The 21,093-nt window shown below is 42.9% G+C and overlaps 1 protein-coding gene across 9 annotated transcripts in view; it reads left to right on the top strand.

The window, feature by feature from the left end:
* Positions 1-21,093, top strand: part of nrf1 (nuclear respiratory factor 1) — a 59,710-nt gene that overhangs the window by 14,777 nt on the left and 23,840 nt on the right. For 8 of the 9 annotated variants that reach the window (XM_041202689.1, XM_041202690.1, XM_041202694.1 and 5 more), the window contains 5 exons: positions 195-335; positions 5,749-5,907; positions 8,576-8,761; positions 12,165-12,266; positions 16,017-16,174. In XM_041202689.1, coding sequence (XP_041058623.1) covers positions 195-335; positions 5,749-5,907; positions 8,576-8,761; positions 12,165-12,266; positions 16,017-16,174 — 746 coding nt within the window. The remainder of the gene's footprint in view (positions 1-194; positions 336-5,748; positions 5,908-8,575; positions 8,762-12,164; positions 12,267-16,016; positions 16,175-21,093) is intronic. The other variant, XM_041202693.1, reaches the window with a different exon arrangement.

Below are 21,093 nucleotides of genomic sequence, written 5' to 3'. Positions count from 1 at the left end.
CCAATTCCTGGTTGCCTGTGCTGGTTAGTAACCTCCCTCATCACCTTCCCTCTGAATCACAGCAGCAGATGCGACCATGTTTTGCTAGCGTAGCTCGTTGCTGTGGGGCACCTGGAGCAGACTGTTGCCTAGCACCGGTCCTCTTGGTTGCCACCCTGCAGATTGTTTACCTAAAACCTCTGCCTTTCCCACAGGTACGCAAGTATAAAAGCATGATCCTGGAAGACCTGGAGTCAGCGCTAGCAGAGCATGCTCCCACGCCTCAGGAGATTAATTCTGACCTTCCACCACTGACTATTGATGGAATCCCAGTCTCTGTGGACAAAATGACGCAGGTGAGATGAACCTGTTTTGCATTGATGAGGCATAAGGGGGAAGGAGAGGACGAAGTGAATTGAGTCTTATGAAAGCTTCAACACAAGTGTCCTGATGAGAAGCTGACCTTTTTCTTCTCCACCCCAGTTTTCTTGGGGTTCTCCTCACCCTTCTTCCTCTCACCACATATTCCTTCCTCCAAAAAATGTTGATTCCCACAGGTCACTTGCCCACTTTATGCCTCAGCCCACTGGCTTGGATTCATGTGTGGCCTCAACAGAGTGTTAGGCTTTTACAACAGGGATGATTTTGTTGAGGATGGTTTTCTCTCACTCTTTCACATACACGCAGTTTTCAGCAGCCCTAGCTATCTCTCCCTGACTTTTGAAAGTCACTTTAGTGTTCCCTTTCCAGTATGAAATCAGTTAGATGAGATAGGTGATTAAAACTGGGACCTTTCTGATCAATATGGCTCAGTACCACATAAGGCAACATCTTATAGTGTGGATGCTTTTGTTTCAAGCTCCACATCAGGCATGATCCATGCTGATACACAGTGCAGTTCTGCGTGGTTGGAGGTGTCATCCTGTGAGTGAAACATTTAAACCAAGGCCTGTTTGCCGCCTCCTTTGAACCTAGTAAACATTTTAGAACCTGTGGCACTACTCAAGGAATTCATTCACTGTCCTGGCCAACATTCCTCCCTTAATCAACACCACAAAGCAAAGCAGATTACCAATAACACTCAAGAAGCACAATACCATCCAGGACAAAGCAGCCTGCTTGATTGGCTTCCCATCCACCATTCTGAGAGGAGATTTGATAGAAGTATTCAAAATCATGAAGGGTTTAGACAGCAGCTAGAGAGAAACTGTTCCCATTGGCAGAAGAGTCGAGAACCAGAGGAAACGAATTTAGTAATTGGCAAAAGAAGCAATGGCAACATGAGGAAAAACTTATTTTATGCAGTGAGTGGTTAGGATCTGAAATGCACTGCTTGAGAGTTTGCTGAAGGCAGATTCGATCGTGGATTTCAAAAGGGAACCGGATGAGGACCTGAGGAGAGAGAATTTGCAGGGCTACAGGGAAAAGGCAGGGGAACGGGACTAATTGAGTTGCTTCTGCAGAGAACAAGCACAGACATGATGGACTGAGTGGCCTCCTGCGCTGTAACCATTCTATGATTCTAACTGTACATATGTTGGGCGAGAGCAGTATCCAACTTGGCTTTGATGGCTTGGTTGGATAGCTTCCCAACAGTCACCATTAAGAGTCACATACTAAGAGTGACCACCTTAACAAAAATACTGGAGGGATGTGGACACCTGTAGGGCTGGACCCTGGCACAAGTGAATGCCTTCAAGAAAGGAGAAAGGATACATTGTTTAGGTAAGGTAAGAAAATTAGGTTGAATATATCTCTAACAGCTACTGCCTCTCTCTCCTTTCTTGCATGCAATAGATAACTGGTGCCAAGTGCATAGGGATTTATTTAAGAATCTGAAATGTCTCAAGTTCTCACCAAGGCTCGTTTCATTGGGAAATTGACCGCTTCTTCAGTTGAATTGTGCTGAAACGCAGCAAAGAAAAATACACGTCTTGCCTTTTAATTAAGCCGAGGATTGGCATCTTGTGGGAAATGAACTTGTTGCTGGTTATCTTTAGATAACTTGTGGGCAGGTGTGCCTTGCTCACGTGTCACCCCTAATTTCAGCAGTTCCTTGTGTTTAGCGAATACCAGCAACACAAGTGTGTGTGTGTGTTTTATTTTCCTTGTTACTGAGTGGACCAGGTGAGGCAGTTGCCGTGAGCTACTAATTAGAGTGTCGGGCTGAGCCAGGTACGATGCTGTTTGCTGATTGTGTCCCCAGCGGATTATATAAAAGGACCCTCCTAACAAGAGCCTCAAGCTGCTGCAGCCCCTGTGCACTCCCAACGCTATAATTAAAACCATCTGGAAGTTGGCCAAAGGAGGTAGTTTGAAAAAAAAACACATAAAGCAGGTTACTAAAACTCTAATCCTCCATTAGCAATTGAGGTTTATTCATTTCTAGAAATGGCCACTTTGTGAAAAACTGGCCTTTGATTCTGTCAAGCTAGAATCAAATGAAGGTCAGTCACTCTCTTTGCCTGGGTGATTGTGTTTGGACTTGATCTGCATTTCTATAGCATTTTAACACATTTCTGATCCATTTCTCAATATGCTTCACATACAATACATTACTTTGAAATGCCGAGACTTGTGTGCCGTTAGCAAATGCAGCAGTATAATTTTGTACACAGTCAAACCCAAGTAGAATATCTAACATAAAAATTCTTAACACAACGCTAGCCATGGGATACTGAGGTCAGTTGCAGCAAAGCTGTGCTAATCCACCTGAGATTAGCTGGGCCCTTTGCTCTTCATGCTACACCAAGTGCGGACTGTTAGTCATAGGGTAGAAAAGTAGTTTAAATCCACATTTTTGACTGAAGCTTTCCTAATGGAAAATGGCCAGAGGAAGAGGCTGGAGTAATGTGAGGAAATGGATACATAATGAAGTACAATGAACCAGTGCTGTCACTGGAATTACTCTTTGTGCTTGTTCTCGGGTTGCTGATGGTGTTAGCAAGACCATGTTTATCAGTTTTCGTCAGTTGCCCGAAGAGATGGGTGTTGGGCTGCTGGTTTTGAGTAATTACTTTCAAACAACTGAGTGGCTTGGTAAGACATAGTAAGACTTGTAGGCCAGACTAGGTAAGAGAGATGAGTTTCCTTTCCTTTCCTTGAACATTGATGCTAGGACACTTGAGGAAAAATTGAATCTGAGGCTGGTTCTGGGCTGAGATCAGTTAACTTAGTACCTTTCTGCTCTGTCTTGCTGAAGTGGTCCATGTCCAAATGCAGCAAGACCTGAACAATATCCAGGCTTGGGCTGACAAGTGGCAAGTAACATTCACACTGCACAAGTGTCAGGCAATGCAGTGACGCCCACATCCCATGAATGAGTTTTTAAAAACAGGGTCTTTGCTATTTAAAAAGAAAGCTGATAAGCCTCCAGGAGATATATTTATTGTTCCAGAATCTGAATGCCTTCTGCTTCTCTTTTAACTGCTCTTTAAAGGTTGATTTTTTTCTCCCCATTGTGTTGCGGTTTGCAACAAAAGTGATCAGATCTTTTCTGAACCCGTATTATCAGCCCCTGGCCATTATCTAGTTGCCACATAACAATTTCCAATGTCTGGATGTGGGTGTACATATTATACAATATATATAACTATAGAATTGCTAACTGACGGACTGGATAATGACCTCACAGCTTTGCGAGGATCATCTAACGTGGGGTTTTTGCCACTGAGCCTGATGCAATGCAGTGAGAACCGTGTACTCAAAGAATGGCAGCAGCCAAAGGAGAAAAAGAGCAGCTTAGTCCTTTCTTTAAAGCACAGTAAACTGGTGCAAGTTATTAGCAGGGACCTCGTGGAAGATTTGTTAATAATCCAGTCAAACTAAACCCTTTGCAGTTCCATTGATGACAAACCTGGAATTCAGACCACAGCTCTGCTGCTTTAGATGATATCAATCAGGCAGAGTTAGGAAGGAATTTGTTCTCGGTTATTGTCTGTTGATCCCCAATTGGACGTATTTTTGTATGGATGTTAAGTGCAGGCAGGGTCATGTTTCACTGTGACATATCTCTTTTTGCACCCTCAGTCCAAGTCAGATATCTTGCATACACTCTCAGCGTAGACTCACATGTGAAGGGTGGATATTTGTGAAAGGTAAACTATAGCACACCCTAAACATGATGAACTATAGCATACCCTACCCCCAACTAAGATCATTTAAACAGGGACATTTCAGGGTTTAAGCTGCGACTTTCCAGATCAGCCATCAAGGGAACTCCAAAGGGTAATTCTACTGGATTATCCAGTCTTCAAAGAGGTCCCGGTTAATAATGTGTTAGTTCACTGCAGGTTAAAAGCAGTTCCAGGTGCTTTCTTGCCCCTCCACTGGCAATTGTTAGTCCCTGCAAGCATATCCAAGAAAGGTTTTGCACTTAAAACACAAAGAGACAAAAGGGAAGAAAATTAAACTGATGAGGGGGATAGTGAAGAAGGAAAGCTGATAGAAATAATGGCACATCAGTGCATTGGGCACGAGCTTTTAGTTTCTTAGCAGGAATGGAAACCGAGTATTTGGGTAATTAGTCTATTTGGATTACACACAGATGATCTAAATCTAATTCAGTTGGTGCTTTAATCTGGTCTGAATGTAATTAATCTACATCAATCAATGGATGAGACACAAAAACAAAATACGGTGGATGCTGGAATAAAAACAAAATGCTGGAAATACTCAGCAGGCCTAGCAGCATCTGTGGAGAGAAACAGAGTTAATATTTCAAGTTAGTGACCTTTCATCAAAACTGGGAAAAGTTGAAAATGTGATAGGTTTTAAGCACATGAAAGGGGGTAGGGCAGAAGAGCAACAAAGGGGAAGATCTGTGAAAGGGTGGAAAACAGGAGAGATTAAAAGAGTTGGTGGTGCAGGGCCTGAGGGAGTGGTAATAAGACAAGTAAAGAAACAAAAATTAAAGCAAAATACTGCAGATGCTGGAGACCTGAAATAAAAAGAAAGTGCTGGAAAATTCAGCAGGGTTGGCAGCGTCTTTAGAGAGAGAGAAAAAGAGTTAACGTTTGGAGTCCAATATGACTTCTTCTGAAGGAGAGTCATTTTGGACTCGAAACATTAACTCTGTTTCTCTCTCCACAGGCGCCTCCAGACCTGCTGAATATTTCCAGCATTTTCTGGTTTTACTAAAGAAATAAAAGATGTGTCTAGAGGAGGTGTGAATGGCAGAATGATGATCATTATTAATGGGTTACAACAGTTTGTTTAAACACCTTTTTGGATGAGAAAATTCCATATACGTTAATGTGAACTAATCTCACCTTCAGTAATCATTACTACAATTGGGATATACTGATTCCCAGCACTAACATTTTTTACTGGCGCACAAAACAATTTCAAAGATAATAGAATGCAGTAGAAGGGTCGCATGACTACTGCATATTGGTTAACCTTCAGTCTCAGGGCTTTTGACGTCATCTTCTGGCTCATCAAATAAAGTATAGTTTTCCCCTTCCCCAAAATGGAATCAGAATCACAAGTATTTCGCGAGCTGAAATTGGTGTGTCCATCCAATGGTTGGCAGTTATTTCACAAATCATGAATGTATAGGATCAGAAGAAGAATATAAATTGCCAATCCCAAAATTAAATTAAAACCCCATATCTTGTACATCTCAGCCTCTTGCACCAAAACATTATGCAGCTATCTGTTTAACCTGCCAAAATTCTGTGCATTTCTGCCCCGCATCCCTGGGCAATCCATTCATACGAGTAGTTAACTAGCCAGATTACCATTCTTCTCTGTCTTTGCCTCCCCCAGGCTCAGCTCCGTGCTTTCATTCCGGAGATGCTGAAGTATTCAACAGGGCGAGGGAAGCCTGGCTGGGGTAAGGAGAGCTGCCGTCCTGTGTGGTGGCCCGAGGACATTCCGTGGGCCAATGTTCGCAGCGATGTGCGCTCGGAGGAACAAAAACAGCGGGTAAGTAGGTCTTTACAGAAGCCTTGAAGGGACCCGCTTATATTCAACACTGGGGACTTGTGACCTGAAGCAGATTGTAGGGAGGTGATGAACAGCAGAAATTTACAACTCTGCAATCACTGTTTTTGTCATTAGTTTTCCATTTCTTTGTGAATCATTGCAGCCCTCCTGTTACCTTTCAGGAGTCAGCATTGGGTAACGAGGAGTATTGACAGCTTGGTAAATGTTTTACACAAGGCTCCCAATTCTATTGCAGTTCTGCTTTAGAAATGCAAAACACTTAAATATTCTAGAGTTTTGCTTTTTTACGAGGAAATCAGGGAGCATTGTTTGCAGAACTCTGCCGCAGGAGTTTTAATGAGTAGAATCCAAGGTAGGCGGTTAAGTGAGGAGGCAATGAAAATAGGTGTGCTCGTACAAGGAATGCAAAAGCTTAGCATGCAGGTACAGCAAGCAATTAAGAAGGCAAATGACATATTGGCCTTTATTGCAAAGGGATTGGAGCCCAGGAATAAAGTAGTCTTGCTACAGTTGTACAGAGCTTTGGTGAACCCACATCTGGAATTCTGTGTGCAATTTTGGTCTCCATATTTAAGGAAGGATATACTTGCATTGAAGGCAGTACAGCGAAGGTTCACTAAATTGGTCTCTAGGATGAGGGGGTTGCCTTATGATGAGAGGCTGCATAAATTGGGCCTGTATTCTCTGGAATTTAGAAGAATGAGAAGTGATCTCATTGAAATATACAAGATTCTGAAGGGCTTCGGTAGGGTGGACGCTGAGAGATTGTTTCCACTGGTCAGGGAATCTAAAACACAGGGGCACAGTCTCAGGGTAAGGGACCGATCATTTAGGACTGAGATGAGGAGAAATTGCGTCACTCAACAGGCTGTGAATCGTTGGAATTCTCTACTCCAATGGTTGGATGCTCCATTAAGGCTGGGATAAACGGATTTTTGGTCTCAGGGAATCTCGGAATATGGGAAGTGGGCAGGAAAGTGGAGTTGAAGCCCAGGATCAGCCATGATCATATTGAATTGCAGAGCAGGCTTGATGGACTGTACAGTCTACTCCTGCTTCTAGCTCTTGTGTTCTTGTACGTTCAAGACAGAGGCTGATAGATTTCTAGGTACTATTGACATCAAAGGATATGGGAATAGCTCAGGAAAGTGGTGTTGAGGTAGATGATTAGCATGATCTAATTGTATAGCAGCGCTCCTCCTAAGATCCTATTTTCCTATGATATAGACCTCATGTTGCAAGTAGGAGAAGGAGTTTGGAATAACCTTTTCTCATTCTCTGGGCTCATGTTCTCTATTAATAATGAGGCACAGATTCACAATTCAAATCTATCCGTCCTCAGATAATGAAGCTACCCAAAGCTGCATGCAGCAAGACCTGGACAACTTTCAGCTTGAGCAATTAAATGGCAAGACACATTCGTGCCGCACAAGTGCCCAGGCAATGACCATCTATCTCCAACAAGGGAGAGTCTAACTATCTCCCCTTGATATTCAATGCCATTGCCATCACTCCAAGAAAAACTCAAGTTCTGTCGAAGGGTCATGAGGACTCGAAACGTCAACTCTTTTCTTCTCCGCCGATGCTGCCAGACCTGCTGAGTTTTTCCATGGAATCATTTGGCCCAGCTGGTCTGTGCTGGCATTTATGCTCTGCACAAGCCTCCTCCTACCACTCCTCACCTAACTCTATGAGCATAACTATCCACTGCTTTCTCCCCAAAGTAATTATCTAACTGCTCCTTAAATGCATCAGTGTTATTTGCATTAATTACTCCTCGCGGCAATATGTTCCCCATTTTAACTGGCAATTGGCAATTAATTTCAATATATATAAGTGAGGCATTACATTTTGGTAGGGAAAATAAGGAATACACACCTCTTGAAAGCTAAGTGTCTAAATGGAGTAGAGGAATAGAGGATCTGGTACAGATACAAAGATCACAAAAAGTAATGATGCAAGTTAATAAGGCCATAAAAAATATTAACAATTCAGGTAAAACTTCTTTACTCAGAATGGTTAGAATATGGAGCTCACTATCACAAGGAACGGTTGAGATGAATTGCATAGATGCTTTCCTGGGAGGCTGGATAAGCACATGAAGGGGTTAGATGAAGAGGTGTGAGAGGAGGCTCATGTGGAGCATAAATGCTGGCATGAACCCAATGGGTTGAATGGTCTGTATCTGTGCTGTAAATACTTTGTAATTTCTCTTTCGGTAAAGTTGTTTCTCCTGAATTCCTGACTGGATTTATTAATTATTATCTTGTAGTTAATGAGCCGCTCCTCACTAACACGTGGTGCACAGTCTAACTGTGGAGATATTCCCTGTCTAAGATCAAATCATTCAATGCAGACTAGCAATTGAACCAAGGACTTTCCATGTGTGTTTGACCTGCCACTCATGGGATAAACTCACTCCAACAAAGATCCTTTGCAATCTTCTAGGATTTCCAGCATCCGCAGTTTTTTTGTTTTTATCCAAATGATTCCATGTTGTGCATTCTCTGTAAATCAGTCTGCTCCTGATTGTTATCTAATGACTTGCAAAGAGTTAATATGTTTTGGGTGGGGAAGGACAAATGCAGCAAATTTGAGATCTGATATTTTACATGACCGTATTTGAAGGTTGAATTTTCTCCCACAGGTTTCCTGGACACAAGCACTGAGGACGATTGTTAAGAACTGTTACAAGCAGCATGGCAGAGAGGATCTGCTGTATGCTTTTGAAGATCAGCAGTCACAACCGCAGACACACATTGCCCACCTCGTCCCCTCTCAGACAGTGGTACAGACAATCAGTAACCCTGATGGCACAGTCTCTCTTATACAGGTGATTTTAAAGTTTTTTGTTTTTACGTATAGATTTTCATCTTTCTGTAGTTTCTCTCCTTAATTCGCCTCATCCCCTCTCCAAGATCATCTTGTCCATCAGTCCTGCTTCCTCTCAAATGCTTACGCACTGTGGTGCTGACCATCCAACTTCCCTTCCTGATCCCTCTGCTAGCTGGTGTTGTAAGTGGTTCCCACTCCTCCAGTACTGTCTACCCCCTTTCAAATCTGCCAACATAACCCCCACCCAAAAAGCATACCCTTGTCTTTTCTGTCCTTGCAAACTACTGCTTCATTGCCAACTTCCCTTTCCTCTCTGAAGTTCTTGAACGTGTTGTTGCACCCAAGTATTTCCCACAACTCCATGTTTGAATTTCCCCAATCAGGTTTCTGTTCTGCTACAGCACTGAAGTTGCCCGTATCAACTTCATAAATGGCATCCTCTCTGACTGACCATAATGCACTTTCCCTCCTCATCGTTCTCAGCCTGTCCACAATCTTTGACATGGTTGACCACGCCATCCCCAAAGCTGCTTCTTTCTCCTCGGACTGCATTCACCTGGTTCTATTCTTAACCATCCAGTTGTAGCCATGTAATCTGCTGCAATGACTTCTCTTCCTTTTCCTGCGTTGTTACCTTTGGAATCCCTCAAGGATTTATCCTTGGCCCTTCTATTTATCTTCTGCACACACTGCCCCTCGACGACATCATCCAGTGACACAATGTCAGGTTCCATATCTGCCAACATTGAAGCCTACCTCATCACCACATCCCGCGACCCCAACACTGCCTCGGATTTGTCACGCTGCTTGTTCAGATGAGCTTGTGCTCATGCTTGGATGAGCCAAAATTTCTTTCAATTAAACATTGGCAGTACCAAACCCATTGTCTTTAGCTCCAGTTGCAAGCTTTGTCCCTAGTTGTCAATTTTCTTCTCCTTGGTCACTGTCTCAGGTTGAACCAGACTGTTCAGAACCTCAGCATCCTATTGGACCCTAAGGTGAACTTCAGACCCCATATCCTCTTCTTCACAAAGACCACCCATTCCACCGCTGTGCTGTCACCTGTCTCCATTCCTGCTGCAGTCCATCTAGTGCTGTAACCCTCATCCCTGCTTTTGTTACATCTAAACTCAACTATTCAATTGCTTTCCTGCCCTGTCTCTTGCCTTCCTTTGTCTATGAACTTGAATTCTTCTAAAGCTCTGCTACCTGTATCCTAACTCACACTAAGTCCCATTCACCTATCTCCCCTGTGCTGACTGACCTACGTTGGCCTCTGGTCCAGCAACACTTCTGTTTTAAAATTCTCATCCTTGTGTTTAAATCCCTTCCTGCCTTGCCCTTCCATATCTGTGTAAGCTCCTCCAACTTGTCAACCTTACAAGAACTCTGCGCCCTTCTAACTCTGCCCCTTGTATATTCCCCAATTTCCTTCACCTCAAGATGCCTTCAGCCAACTAAGCCTGAAGATCTGAAATTCTATCTTAAAACCCATCCATCTCTCGCTTTCCCTCTCTCTCTCCTTCCCTTATAAGCCATGGCTCAGTTGGTAGCACTTTTGCCTCTGAGTCACAAAGTTCTGGATCCCACTCCAGGACTTGAGAATAATAATCAAGGCTGACACAGAGAAGTACTGAGGGAATGCTGCACTGTTGGAGGTGCCATCTTTCAGATGAGATATTAAATCGAGCTCCCGTCTGGCCCATCAGGTGAATGTGAAAGATCCCATGGCATATTTCGAATTAGAGCCGAGGAGTTATCCCTGGTGTCCTCGCTAATATCTATCCTTCAATTAACAGCATCAAAAACAGATTATCTGATCATTATCTCATTGCTGTTTGTGGGAGCTTGCTGTGCATAAATTAGCTGCCACATTTCCCACCTTACAACAGTGCTTACACTTCAAAAGTACTTCATTGGCTGTAACGTGCTGTGAGATGCCTTATTTCTGAAAAGTGCTACATAAATGCAAGTCTTTCTTTCTTTAAAGAAGCTCCTTAAAACCTACCCCTGCAACAGACCTTTTAACCATCTGTCCTGGTATCTGCTCCTTGGCTCAGTCAGTTTATGTCAAATAATGCTCCTATGAAGCACCTTGGGATGTCTTACTCTGTTAAAGGTGCTATATTAATGTCAGCTGTTGCATCTAAGAACTCGCTTGTATTTTTAGCAAATGATGGTTGACCAATATGTCGATGCTATGTTGTAAAATGATAAATTATGATAATTATGTTGGATAAGCTGTTGAGGGAAATGGGATCGACTGCAGATTTGGATCAGCAGTTGATACACTCTAAATCATCCCTTGTGATTGTGATTTGGTTTGAGCTAGCTTTAAGCCTGTGTCTGATACTTTAAGGGAAAACTTGCTGCTTAAATATTCCGACATTGTTCTACTTGTCACTTTTCTGCTCAGTTCCCCTGAAGGCAGTGACTTTTGGGATGCAGGTCTGCAGCCGATGGCACCTTACCCAAGTAGCCATTCCTCATATGAGAGCCATTCCTGAGTGCCATCATGCCATATTTAACCATAAGATGTCAGCCATGGCTCGGTTGGTAGCACTCTTACCTATGAGTCAAAAGGTTGTGCGTTCAAGCCCCACTCCAGAGCCTTGAACCCATAGTAGAGGTTGACAGTTCAGTGCAGAACTGAGGGAGATTGCATTGTTAGAAATGCCATCTCTTCCACAACATGTTAAATTGAGGCCCTGTGTGCCCTCTTAAGCAATGCAAAAGGTGCCACAACATAATTTGAAGAAGAGTTCTTATCTTGACCAATATTTATCTCTCAGCTAGCACCTAAAAGGGTTGGATGGGTCATTTATTTCATTGCTGTTTATGGCTTTCAAATTAGCTGCCGTGTTTCCTAACTTATAACATTGACAGCACTTCAAAGAGCACTTCATAATCTGTAAAACGCTTTGGGACGCCCCAAAAGGTAATGAAAGGTGCTATATAAATTAAAGTCTTTCTTTCTATTTTTCTTTATTTCATAGAAGCCATCACATTTGGCCCTGATCCTGCCTTTGCCTGGCATCCACTCGTATTCCTTTCCTGTGGGGAGGGGCTGTAGGATATTAATCATGAGCTAGAATAGTGGCTGAATTTCTTTTCTCCCCAACTTTCGTCCTTTTTCCTAGCAAAGGCAGTGAGGCTAAGATAAAGAATCCCTAACACCCCACCCCAGTTCAGACCAAAGGTGGAAACTCAGGCCTACCTGGTGCGCATAGCTATGCACCAGACCATATGGTTTATTTGCTCTCTAAACCATCAGGCAGAGCTGTGACTCTGATTTGTTTTGATGTTAAGCAAAAGATAACCTTTGAGAAAGAGATGAGTGGGGAATGAAGACGCCCTGCTGCTGTTTAAAACACTTCTTTCATCTCTGCCCTTGTTTGCAGGTTGGCACGGGTGCAACAGTTGCGACTCTGGCAGATGCGTCTGAACTCCCAGGAACGGTAACTGTTGCTCAGGTGAATTACTCTACTGTGCAGGACGGAGAGGTGAGGGCAGCAGTCACACACGCACTCAGAGGTGGGGGCTTTATCCCAACTCCCACCGAGCACAACCCAGCAATTGCATCCAATCCTGACATTGGGTAGCAGTGGAGATGTCCATGGCCTGGATGGTCTTTTCTGCCTGGCTGAAGGGAGAGGTCATAGGCCTGAAAGACTAGGGTGATGGTTAGTTGGGGGTGTGGGGGTTAGTGGCATAGGAAGATTTGTATCTCAACTCCATTTATCTGCTTTTGATCCACATGCTTTAATATCTTTACCTAATAAGAGACTACAGATCTTGCAGTATTTTGGGAGATCAGATTCCAGATTTTCACTACTCTTTGTGTGGGTAAAGTGCTTCCTGATTTCTCTCCTGAAAGGCCTATTTTTAATTTTCAAGATTTACCTTCTTGTTCTGGACACTCGCAGCAAAGAAAATAGCATCTCAGTTTCTGCCCTATTGTACCTCTCTACATTTTAAATGCATCAATTAAATTGTACCTCAACTTTTTTTAAACTCCAGGGAATATAAACAAAGTGTATTTTACCTGGCTTTATAATTTAACTCTGTAAGCCTTGGTATCATTGTGGTGAATGGGCACTGCATTCATTCCATGACCAGTGTATCTTTGCTGAAGCCTGCGCCTTGTTCTCCAGATAGGGTCTAACTGAGCTTCTATACAACTGAAGTACCATTTCATCAGCTTTATGTTCCAGTCCACTTCAGTTGAAGTTCAACATTTGCCCTTTAATTACTTTTTATGCCTGTGCACTAGTTTTTAGTGATTTGTATATGTGGACATCTAAATCATTTTGCTGCTCTACAGCGCTAATGCTCAGGGACACAGAGGAAAAAAAAAGTTAAAATATCATTCTTTAGGAAAACACCGGATTGTTTTACAACTAATTGTGATTAAGTTAAAATGTACCAACATTATAGCTGTTTTTTTGATCTGCACATTGTAAATTTTAATTTTTTTAAATGAAATGCCCAAAAATCTGTCTCAACAATTTTGTGATAGTTGATCATGGGTTAATCACAGTTTGTTTTGCTGGCATTGCCTGAAAATACTCATCAAGTTATTACCCTGTCATGTTGCTTGTGCTTCACTCCCCTTGTGTTTGACTTGATCTGTCCATTGAACAGTTCACATGTTGCTTATTGTGTACATCACTTAGTCTTGTTGTTGGGCAGTTTTTGAGCCGCCCTGCCTATTTGGTAGTCTGCACGTCGCTCCGTGAATTAGACCATCGTTTTGTTGCTATGCATTCCTGGTGTCAAACCACTGAAATGTTGCACTGAGGGCAGTAAAATTTCACCAAGTTGGGAGGTGGTTGGATTTTGTGGATTTCATGTCACTCTGCCATGTAAAGAACAGCCTTGCTATCTTCTGCTTCACCTCACCCTTTATGAAAATTTAGTAAAAAATTAGTTTTATAGCCAGTGATACTTCTCATTGCTCCACCAGCCTTCACAAACCTTATGAGAGCAGTGAAGCCCAAACCTAGTGAATGCTATGGTGTGATCTAGCCCTTGACACAACAATCTTTAACTCTTGTAGAATCACACCAATGCTCACTACTTCATATGAGATTGAAAAGTTGGAAAGCAGGCAAGGTATTTCAGCAAGTAATGCTTAGATGACAACACCAGGTTTTAGGCAGTTAGGTGAAACTTGAAGATGGTAAGTAAAAGAAGACTGATGAAAGTAAGGAATTTTGCTGCTGTAAGGTGATACAGTAGGTCTTGACTGCAACATAGGGAGGTGGCAGTAACAAGCAAGTTTGGAGGGTGGGTAATTCAGAAAAAAGGAGAAAGACAAGAAAGGATGCAACAGAGAGGTGGTGTCCTTGGATGCCTATCAAAAACAACAAGCTGTTCTTCTTTGTCCTGAAGAGGGGCTAATGGAACCTTCCCCTATATGGGAGCAGGATTCAGGTCTGAAAATTTATGGCTGCTCGTACTCACAGCATGTCTTGGGATGCATTGCCCAACCCCTCATTCGCCTAGGTTTGCTGCATGTGCATGTGGAAAATGCACAGAGGAAGGCAGGACTGAGAAATAGTTTAGAGCAGTTTTGTAACTTTATTTTCTTCCTTGCTTGGTATCTGCTGCCCATAGCCCAATTTGCATCATGTCTTGTTCACTCATCACTGATGTGATTGCTGACTTGCATTGACCCCCGAGCTGGCAGTACCTTGATTTTAAAATTCTCACTCTTGTTTTCAAATCCCTCCATGGGCTTGTCCATTCCTGTTTCTATAAACTACTTCAGCTCTACAACTCTCTGAAGTCACTGCCCTTGTTGAATTTTAACCTCTTGCACATGCCTGATTTCCTTCTCTCTACCCTTGGCGGCTGTCCCTTCAGCTGCCGAGGACCCAAGCTCTGGAATTGCCTCCCTAAATCACTACTACTCTCTCTCCCTCTCTCTCTCTCTCTCTCTCTCTCTTTAAAACAGTCCTTAAAACCTACCTCTCTGACCGTGTTTTTGGTTACCTGTCCTAATTCTAGTATCTTTATATGACTCCACTTCAAATTTTGTATGTTACTTGCTCCTGTGATATGTCTTGGGGTATTTATGCTGTTATAGGTGCTATATAGATGTAATTTATTATTTGAAGTTGGTTTGGTAGGGTGGAAGTTATACATGTGGGTAACAGATTACACCTTGAGAAATTAGGCCTGCGAGACTCAGTTGGTTGCACAAGGCCTTGCAAGATCAGAGTAAATATTCACGATATTTAAATTAAGTAGCAAGTTCTTTTTGTTGGGCTGTGTTTTTTAAACTATATTCTAAGTTACCTGTAAAACAATCTCCTGAGCAGCTGCTACAATCTGGTTAAATAACAGAAAAGAGTTATTGTTAACTTTCCCTCCTTTTTTGTTCTAGTTTTCACCTCCTGAAACTGTTGGGTTCCAGGTCCCTCAGTATATCCGCCAAATGCTCAGCATTCATGTATAAGCCTAGGCACTTGGCAAATTGACTGTGAAAGTCACCACTATCGGGGTGCATCCCTCTTGAGCCGGCATGGTTCATTGTGTAGTGCTCAGGAGTGGAAATCCTAGCTCTCCCCCCATTCAAGCCAATTGTAACATTGTGGCTGAAAGAAACTGGCACAGACCATGGATGAACCATGCTTCCTTTCTGATCTCTATGGTCTTACTGTGTCTGTCATAACCAGCTGACTCACTGGGGAGTCCAGAATTATCTTCTAGTAATGTTAAACCTTTGAAAGCTCAATAGAAATTGGCAATAGATTCGCTTAAAGAGAAAGAGAAGTCTAGGGTGGAGTTTTTTTATATTTGTTTAAAGAGTCCTCCTGACCTTTTAGCAAAAAATTTACCTCTTGTTTTTGATTCACTCCAAAACTGCTTGGGCAAGGTATTGATGGAAAGGAGCTGCCTGTGTCTCTGAGCTACCTTGCTCATTTAAACTGGGACTTGACCAGTCTGAAAGTTAATATGGATTTGCCTGACTACAGGAAACCACCCTCTTCCGCCCACAACCCCAACCCCCTTCTCCACTACTGGCTGACATTTATGGAAATGTTCCAAAACAGCAGCACTTTGTTGGAGCAGGAGATATGAATTTTCCTTTAGTCTTTTTTTTTAAAACTTTTTTTTCAAAAAAAAGACTGCAACAATATGTGCATGTTCCTCACCCCACGTCCACATACACACACAGACTTTCCTTCGATTCTTCATGTTTTTCTTTGCTTCTGTCTCAATAACACCAGATTTTCTTCGCACAGGTGGAGCAGAACTGGGCCACGTTGCAAGGTGGGGAAATGGCAATCCAGACAACCCAGGCCTCCGAAGCCACCCAGGCCGTGGCCTCTCTGGCAGAGGCCGCAGTGGCTGCATCCCAGGAGATGCAGCAAGGGGCCACCGTTACCATGGCACTGAACAGGTGGGTGTCAGCCAGCAGTGCTCTGGAGGGATGTTGCATATAGTTTCCCCTTAATGCTCAGGAAAAGAAGGGAAATATCCTGGGCTGAAACCGGACCTTCAGTCTAAATTTCATTTTCAAGTTCATTATTGTTTTTAAAAATATATAACTTTTAGAGCTTGCAGCTGAAAACGGTCCTTATACTGAAGCGCCTCATTCACATTTCACAGTTAATGGGGTTTTAATTTTTAAATTAGTTTGAAGACCATTCTTTGCCACTGTCCTCTTTGACGCACAATGCTAGGACATTCAATTCTGCACGCAAGTGGCTGATTTCTCATGGGTAAGTGAATAAATTGTAAAAGGGGTCGAGCATGGGGATAGAAACTGAAAGGCGTGTGAACATTCCCCCTCAGACTGTTTTAAGTAGCTCAGATTCTACCAAGCATTTTTGGCCAAGACCCAAAGAAAAGGCCAACTTGCCAATCTGACCCCAAGGCTGAGATAGGTCACATGCTGTTAATGGTGCATTATGGAGGGGAGAAGGTAACTCAGAAGGGGTGATGCCTGGGGGTGAGACAAGCTTGCAAACAAATTTGTGCCAGCAATCACTTGGCGAGTTTATTCAGAGTAGCTCAAGTCAGAAAGATTGAAAGTTTAATCCCCTGATTTGTGCTGAATTAGCTGATCTCAGGTTGAGGAAGCAAAGTAACAATGAGGAACCTGAAGTTGATTTTTGATCCTGATCTGGAGAAGGGAAAATTAACCAGAGCTCTTGATCATTTTTGAGCAATCCCCTGCCTCTGCCTTTTACTGGGCAGTGTCTGCATGTAGATAGGATCTGTTCTGATGAAGGGTTGCATGTCTGAAATGTTAACTAGTCTGTTCTCTTCACAACTACTGACTGGCTTACTGTGTTTCCAATGTTTCCTGTTTGTGACTCATAATCTGGGTATTTGATTTGATTGGATCCCAACATCGTGCTTTGGGATCCCTTTGACACAAGTTTCTGTTGTTTTGTGACTTGCCAATTTTCTGCCCTCTGGAAGACATTGACTCCATTCTAGGATGAGGATCCATGAGTTACTCTCTGGTAACTCACCCAAATAGGTGGTCTTCACGTGTGTGCCTCCACACTGACTACAGGCTTATTGTCTAGAGTGGAGGAGGGGAGGGTCACCATCAAATCAGATCATCTCACATCCCTCTGTGTGTCTGCTCCAGTTGGGATACTGGGTAAGAATCATGAATGAGACATCCTGGTCTGTTTTCTGTCCCTCAACTGGGGCTAAGTGGCAGACTCTGAGTTAAAAGCCCCAGACTGACACTCGAGTGCAGTACCAAGGGAGTTCTATAGATTTGGAGGTGCTATCTTTCAGATGAAACATTAATCCGATGCCCCGTCTGGTCTCAGTTGGACATAAAAGATCCCTTGGCGCTATTTGAAGAAGAACAGAGGAAATGTCTCATGTCATGCCCAACATTTATCTCTCAACCAACATCATTAAATTCCATTGTCTGGTCATTATCATATTGCCATTTGTGGGATCTTGCTGTCTAAAAATTTGGTGCCTCATTTCCTACATTACAACAGTGATAACGCTGCCAAAATACTTTATTAGCTGGAAAACGCTTTGGGATGTCCTGAAGGCCCTGTATAAATGCAAGTTCTATCTTTTAATTGTACTACTTATTGCTGCTCCATGGATGTTGTACCTAACTCAGCACAGAGCGTGGGTTGGATCTCTCCCCTCCCAGGTGACAGCACTGCTCGCTGATCTAGCAGGGGGAGACCGGCATAAGTTTCTGTTGATATTTGGTCACAGAGCAAAGGCACACAAACTACTGGTGAGCCAGTGGTTTGTTGAGGGGCCACAACATGTTATTTACACAACTTGTGTTGTTCAAAACTCATTACTTGAAACAACACCAGCTGAGTGTGTTTTTTAGGAACTGGTAACTGAGGCATGAGTAAAGCAGAGCGGGTATGGGGGAAGGGTGCATTAGCACAGTATGAAATCTAACTATATCTTTTTGGATTGGGCGTACCAAGTATACAGCAGCCCCTTCTCTTATTGTTGATTCTAAACCCAAAGAAGCGAGTGGGATATCTCATTTTTTTAGCTCATAGGCAAAGATATGCATTGATACGCCTGAAGCGGGACAAATGGGCTCTTGTGCTGCTGGTACAGGAGAAATGTTACCCATGGGTGTCAAATAATGGAGAAACAAGGCTGATGTGTTTTCTGCAGCTTTGTTAGGTTACCCTTGGTGATCAGAGTTAATTAATACAGAATTGCTCACCCACTTAGGAGTGGGTTCAAACTGTTGGTAGAAGCTAAACTCAAACACAATTGTTTTTTTGGGTAGAGCCCGTGGTGAGGTGGTTTGTACGTGGTGCTTGGAAGAAATGACTTTAATGAGTGGAATGGCTTTTTCTTGTTTCCTGCTTTCTTCTGGGCGGAATTTTGCCCTTGGCATGCGGGCTCGGTGGGGGCGATCAGGAAGCTCCCAACCTGGCCTGGAAGGCAATTTCACGTTGGCGGGCCAATTAAGGCCCGCCCAGCGTGAAACGTGAGCGGCAGCACTGAGCACTGCCTAGGCGGGCAGAGGGAGGAATGCAAACCAGGCGAGCGTGAACTTCACCCATGCGCGCTACGTAATCCATCTCAGAGAGCTGCCTCAGAGAGGTGAACTGATATCAAAAAAAATAAAGATTTCATAAGTGCCATGAAATATGTCACCTCATGTGACTCTCACATGAGCAGGGACATGTTATTAGTGAAAAAATAAAGTTTTTATTTGCATTGGGAGACTTCCTCCAGTCTGTTTCCAAAAAAATGCAAAGGCCGCTTGACCTTTTCACCTGCTCGCTAACCGTAACGTTGCACGGACAGCGAATAAGTTATTTTAATTAACTTGTTAATGGCCTTAATAGGCCTTTTAATTGTCGGCGGGCATGCTGCCAACTCTGGCATCTGCCCGCTGACCGAGATATCGCACGAGTGCACGATGACATCGGGACACAAGCCTGATGTCATCACGTGTCATTTTACACTCAGCTGGGTTGGGCGTGTGCCCACCCGCCAAGCTAAAAATTTTTCCCTCTGTCTCTAAGCAACAAATGCTATGTTAAAGTCGAGATAGTATGTGTTGGGGCATAAAGATAAAAATTGGACAAGAAACTAAAAGTTCTCACTGCAAGTAGAATTTTTTCAATTTCCATTATTACAGTCCTGTCTTTCTAAGAGAGCGCAATGGTGGGACCCTCTTTGAACAATTTGGGGAGTTGGGGCAAGGGGATGTTACTGCATTTCCCTACACCCTAAAGATTTGAAATCCAAGTAGCTGTGTTTCTCTTGCTTGTTTCTGCGCTGGCTGAGATCAGCTGACTCAGCACTGTCGGAGGAAAGGAAAGTGGAAAAAATTTACAAAGGGGGACCTTGGATCAAATTTAAAAAAAATAAAAGTTCAACCATAAAAATCAAAGAAAAACAATTATTTGCTCTTGAAACAAAAACAGAAAATGTTGGAAAAACTCCATCAGATCTAGCAGCATCTGTGGAGCAAAAAAAAGGTTAACATTTCAAGTCCTCTGAGCTCTGAAGAAGAGTCATAAGGACTCAAAATGTTAACTTTTTTTTTCTCTTCACAGATGCTGTTAGACCTGCTGAGTTTTTCCAGCATTTTCTTGTTTTTGTTTCAGATTTCCTGCATCCGCAGTATCTTGCTTTTAAATTAATTGCTCTTGTTGCAACTTTGATGGCACTACCTACGGCCTTGTCAGTACCTCCCACATGCTAAAAACTGCATCAATATCGAATAGGAATTTCTTGCTCACAAAATACAACTGAAATAGGGATTTTAAACCCTTTGGAGGTACCTGTTGAAAGTACTGCTGTTCGACAAGCACTATAGACTATTTTGAAAGTTGCCCAACAACAAAATCAAACAAAAAGACCCAAAAACGATTCATGTGAATGGTTCCAGGGAAAAGGAACTTCAGTTAAAAATGAAGATATATTACAGAAGTCGGAACTGTTTTCCTTGGAGAATCGGAGGCTCGGAGGAGATTTTGATGGAGGTAGTCAGAATCATGAGGGGCTTGGACAGAGCAGATAGGGAGAAACTTCCCACTCGTGAAAGGATCGAGAATGAGAGGGCACAGATTTAAAGTAATTGGCAAAAGAAGCAAAGGCAGAATAAGGAAAGACTTCTTCACGCAGTGAATAGTTAAGGTCTGGAACGCACTACCTGAGAGTGTGATAGAGGCAGGTTCAATCAAGGCATTCAAGAGGGAATTAGGTTGTTATCTATAAAGGAAGAATGTGCAGGGTTACGGGGAGGAAGTGGGAGGATGGCACTAGATTAATTGCTCCTACGCTGTAGCAATTTTGTGATTCTGAAATTGTTCTTGGAGGGAACACAAATTCAAATTGTACAGCTTTTGTCCAATAGCTTTTTCACTTCAACTTTGAACACGTTCTCATACTAGTCAACATTACAATGAAAGAAGGAGCAGGCATTTCCATTGTGTCATGTAGGTCTCTGGGCTGTCCACTGCCTGCTTTTGATTAAACCTGTCAAATTTCAGGTCAGATGTACTTGGCCCAAGTAGTTTTTGTCTGTGTAGATATCCCTGCACCTGGTGCAGGCGTTTTGTATAGGGTCCTGTGAGGCATCATTTTTATGTGCTATTGTCTCATTCTGCAGTTTGTGAAGGAAACCCCATTTTGTTGCTTTGGAGGTTTTGTTATTGAGTGAGAGCAAAGCATGGTTAACACAGCGTGATTCCAGTAGTAAAAGCAGAAAATGCTGGAAAAACTCAGCAGGTCTGGCAGCATCTGTGGAGAGAGAAACAGAGTTAACGTTTCGAGTCCGTATGACTGAAGAAGAGTCATACGGACTCTCTCTCCACAGATGCTGCCAGACCTGCTGAG

The sequence above is a fragment of the Carcharodon carcharias genome, chromosome 13, assembly GCF_017639515.1.
Source record: "Carcharodon carcharias isolate sCarCar2 chromosome 13, sCarCar2.pri, whole genome shotgun sequence".
NCBI lineage: Eukaryota > Metazoa > Chordata > Chondrichthyes > Lamniformes > Lamnidae > Carcharodon > Carcharodon carcharias.
Note: the sequence above shows the minus strand (reverse complement) of the source record. Positions and strands in the feature narration are given on the sequence as shown.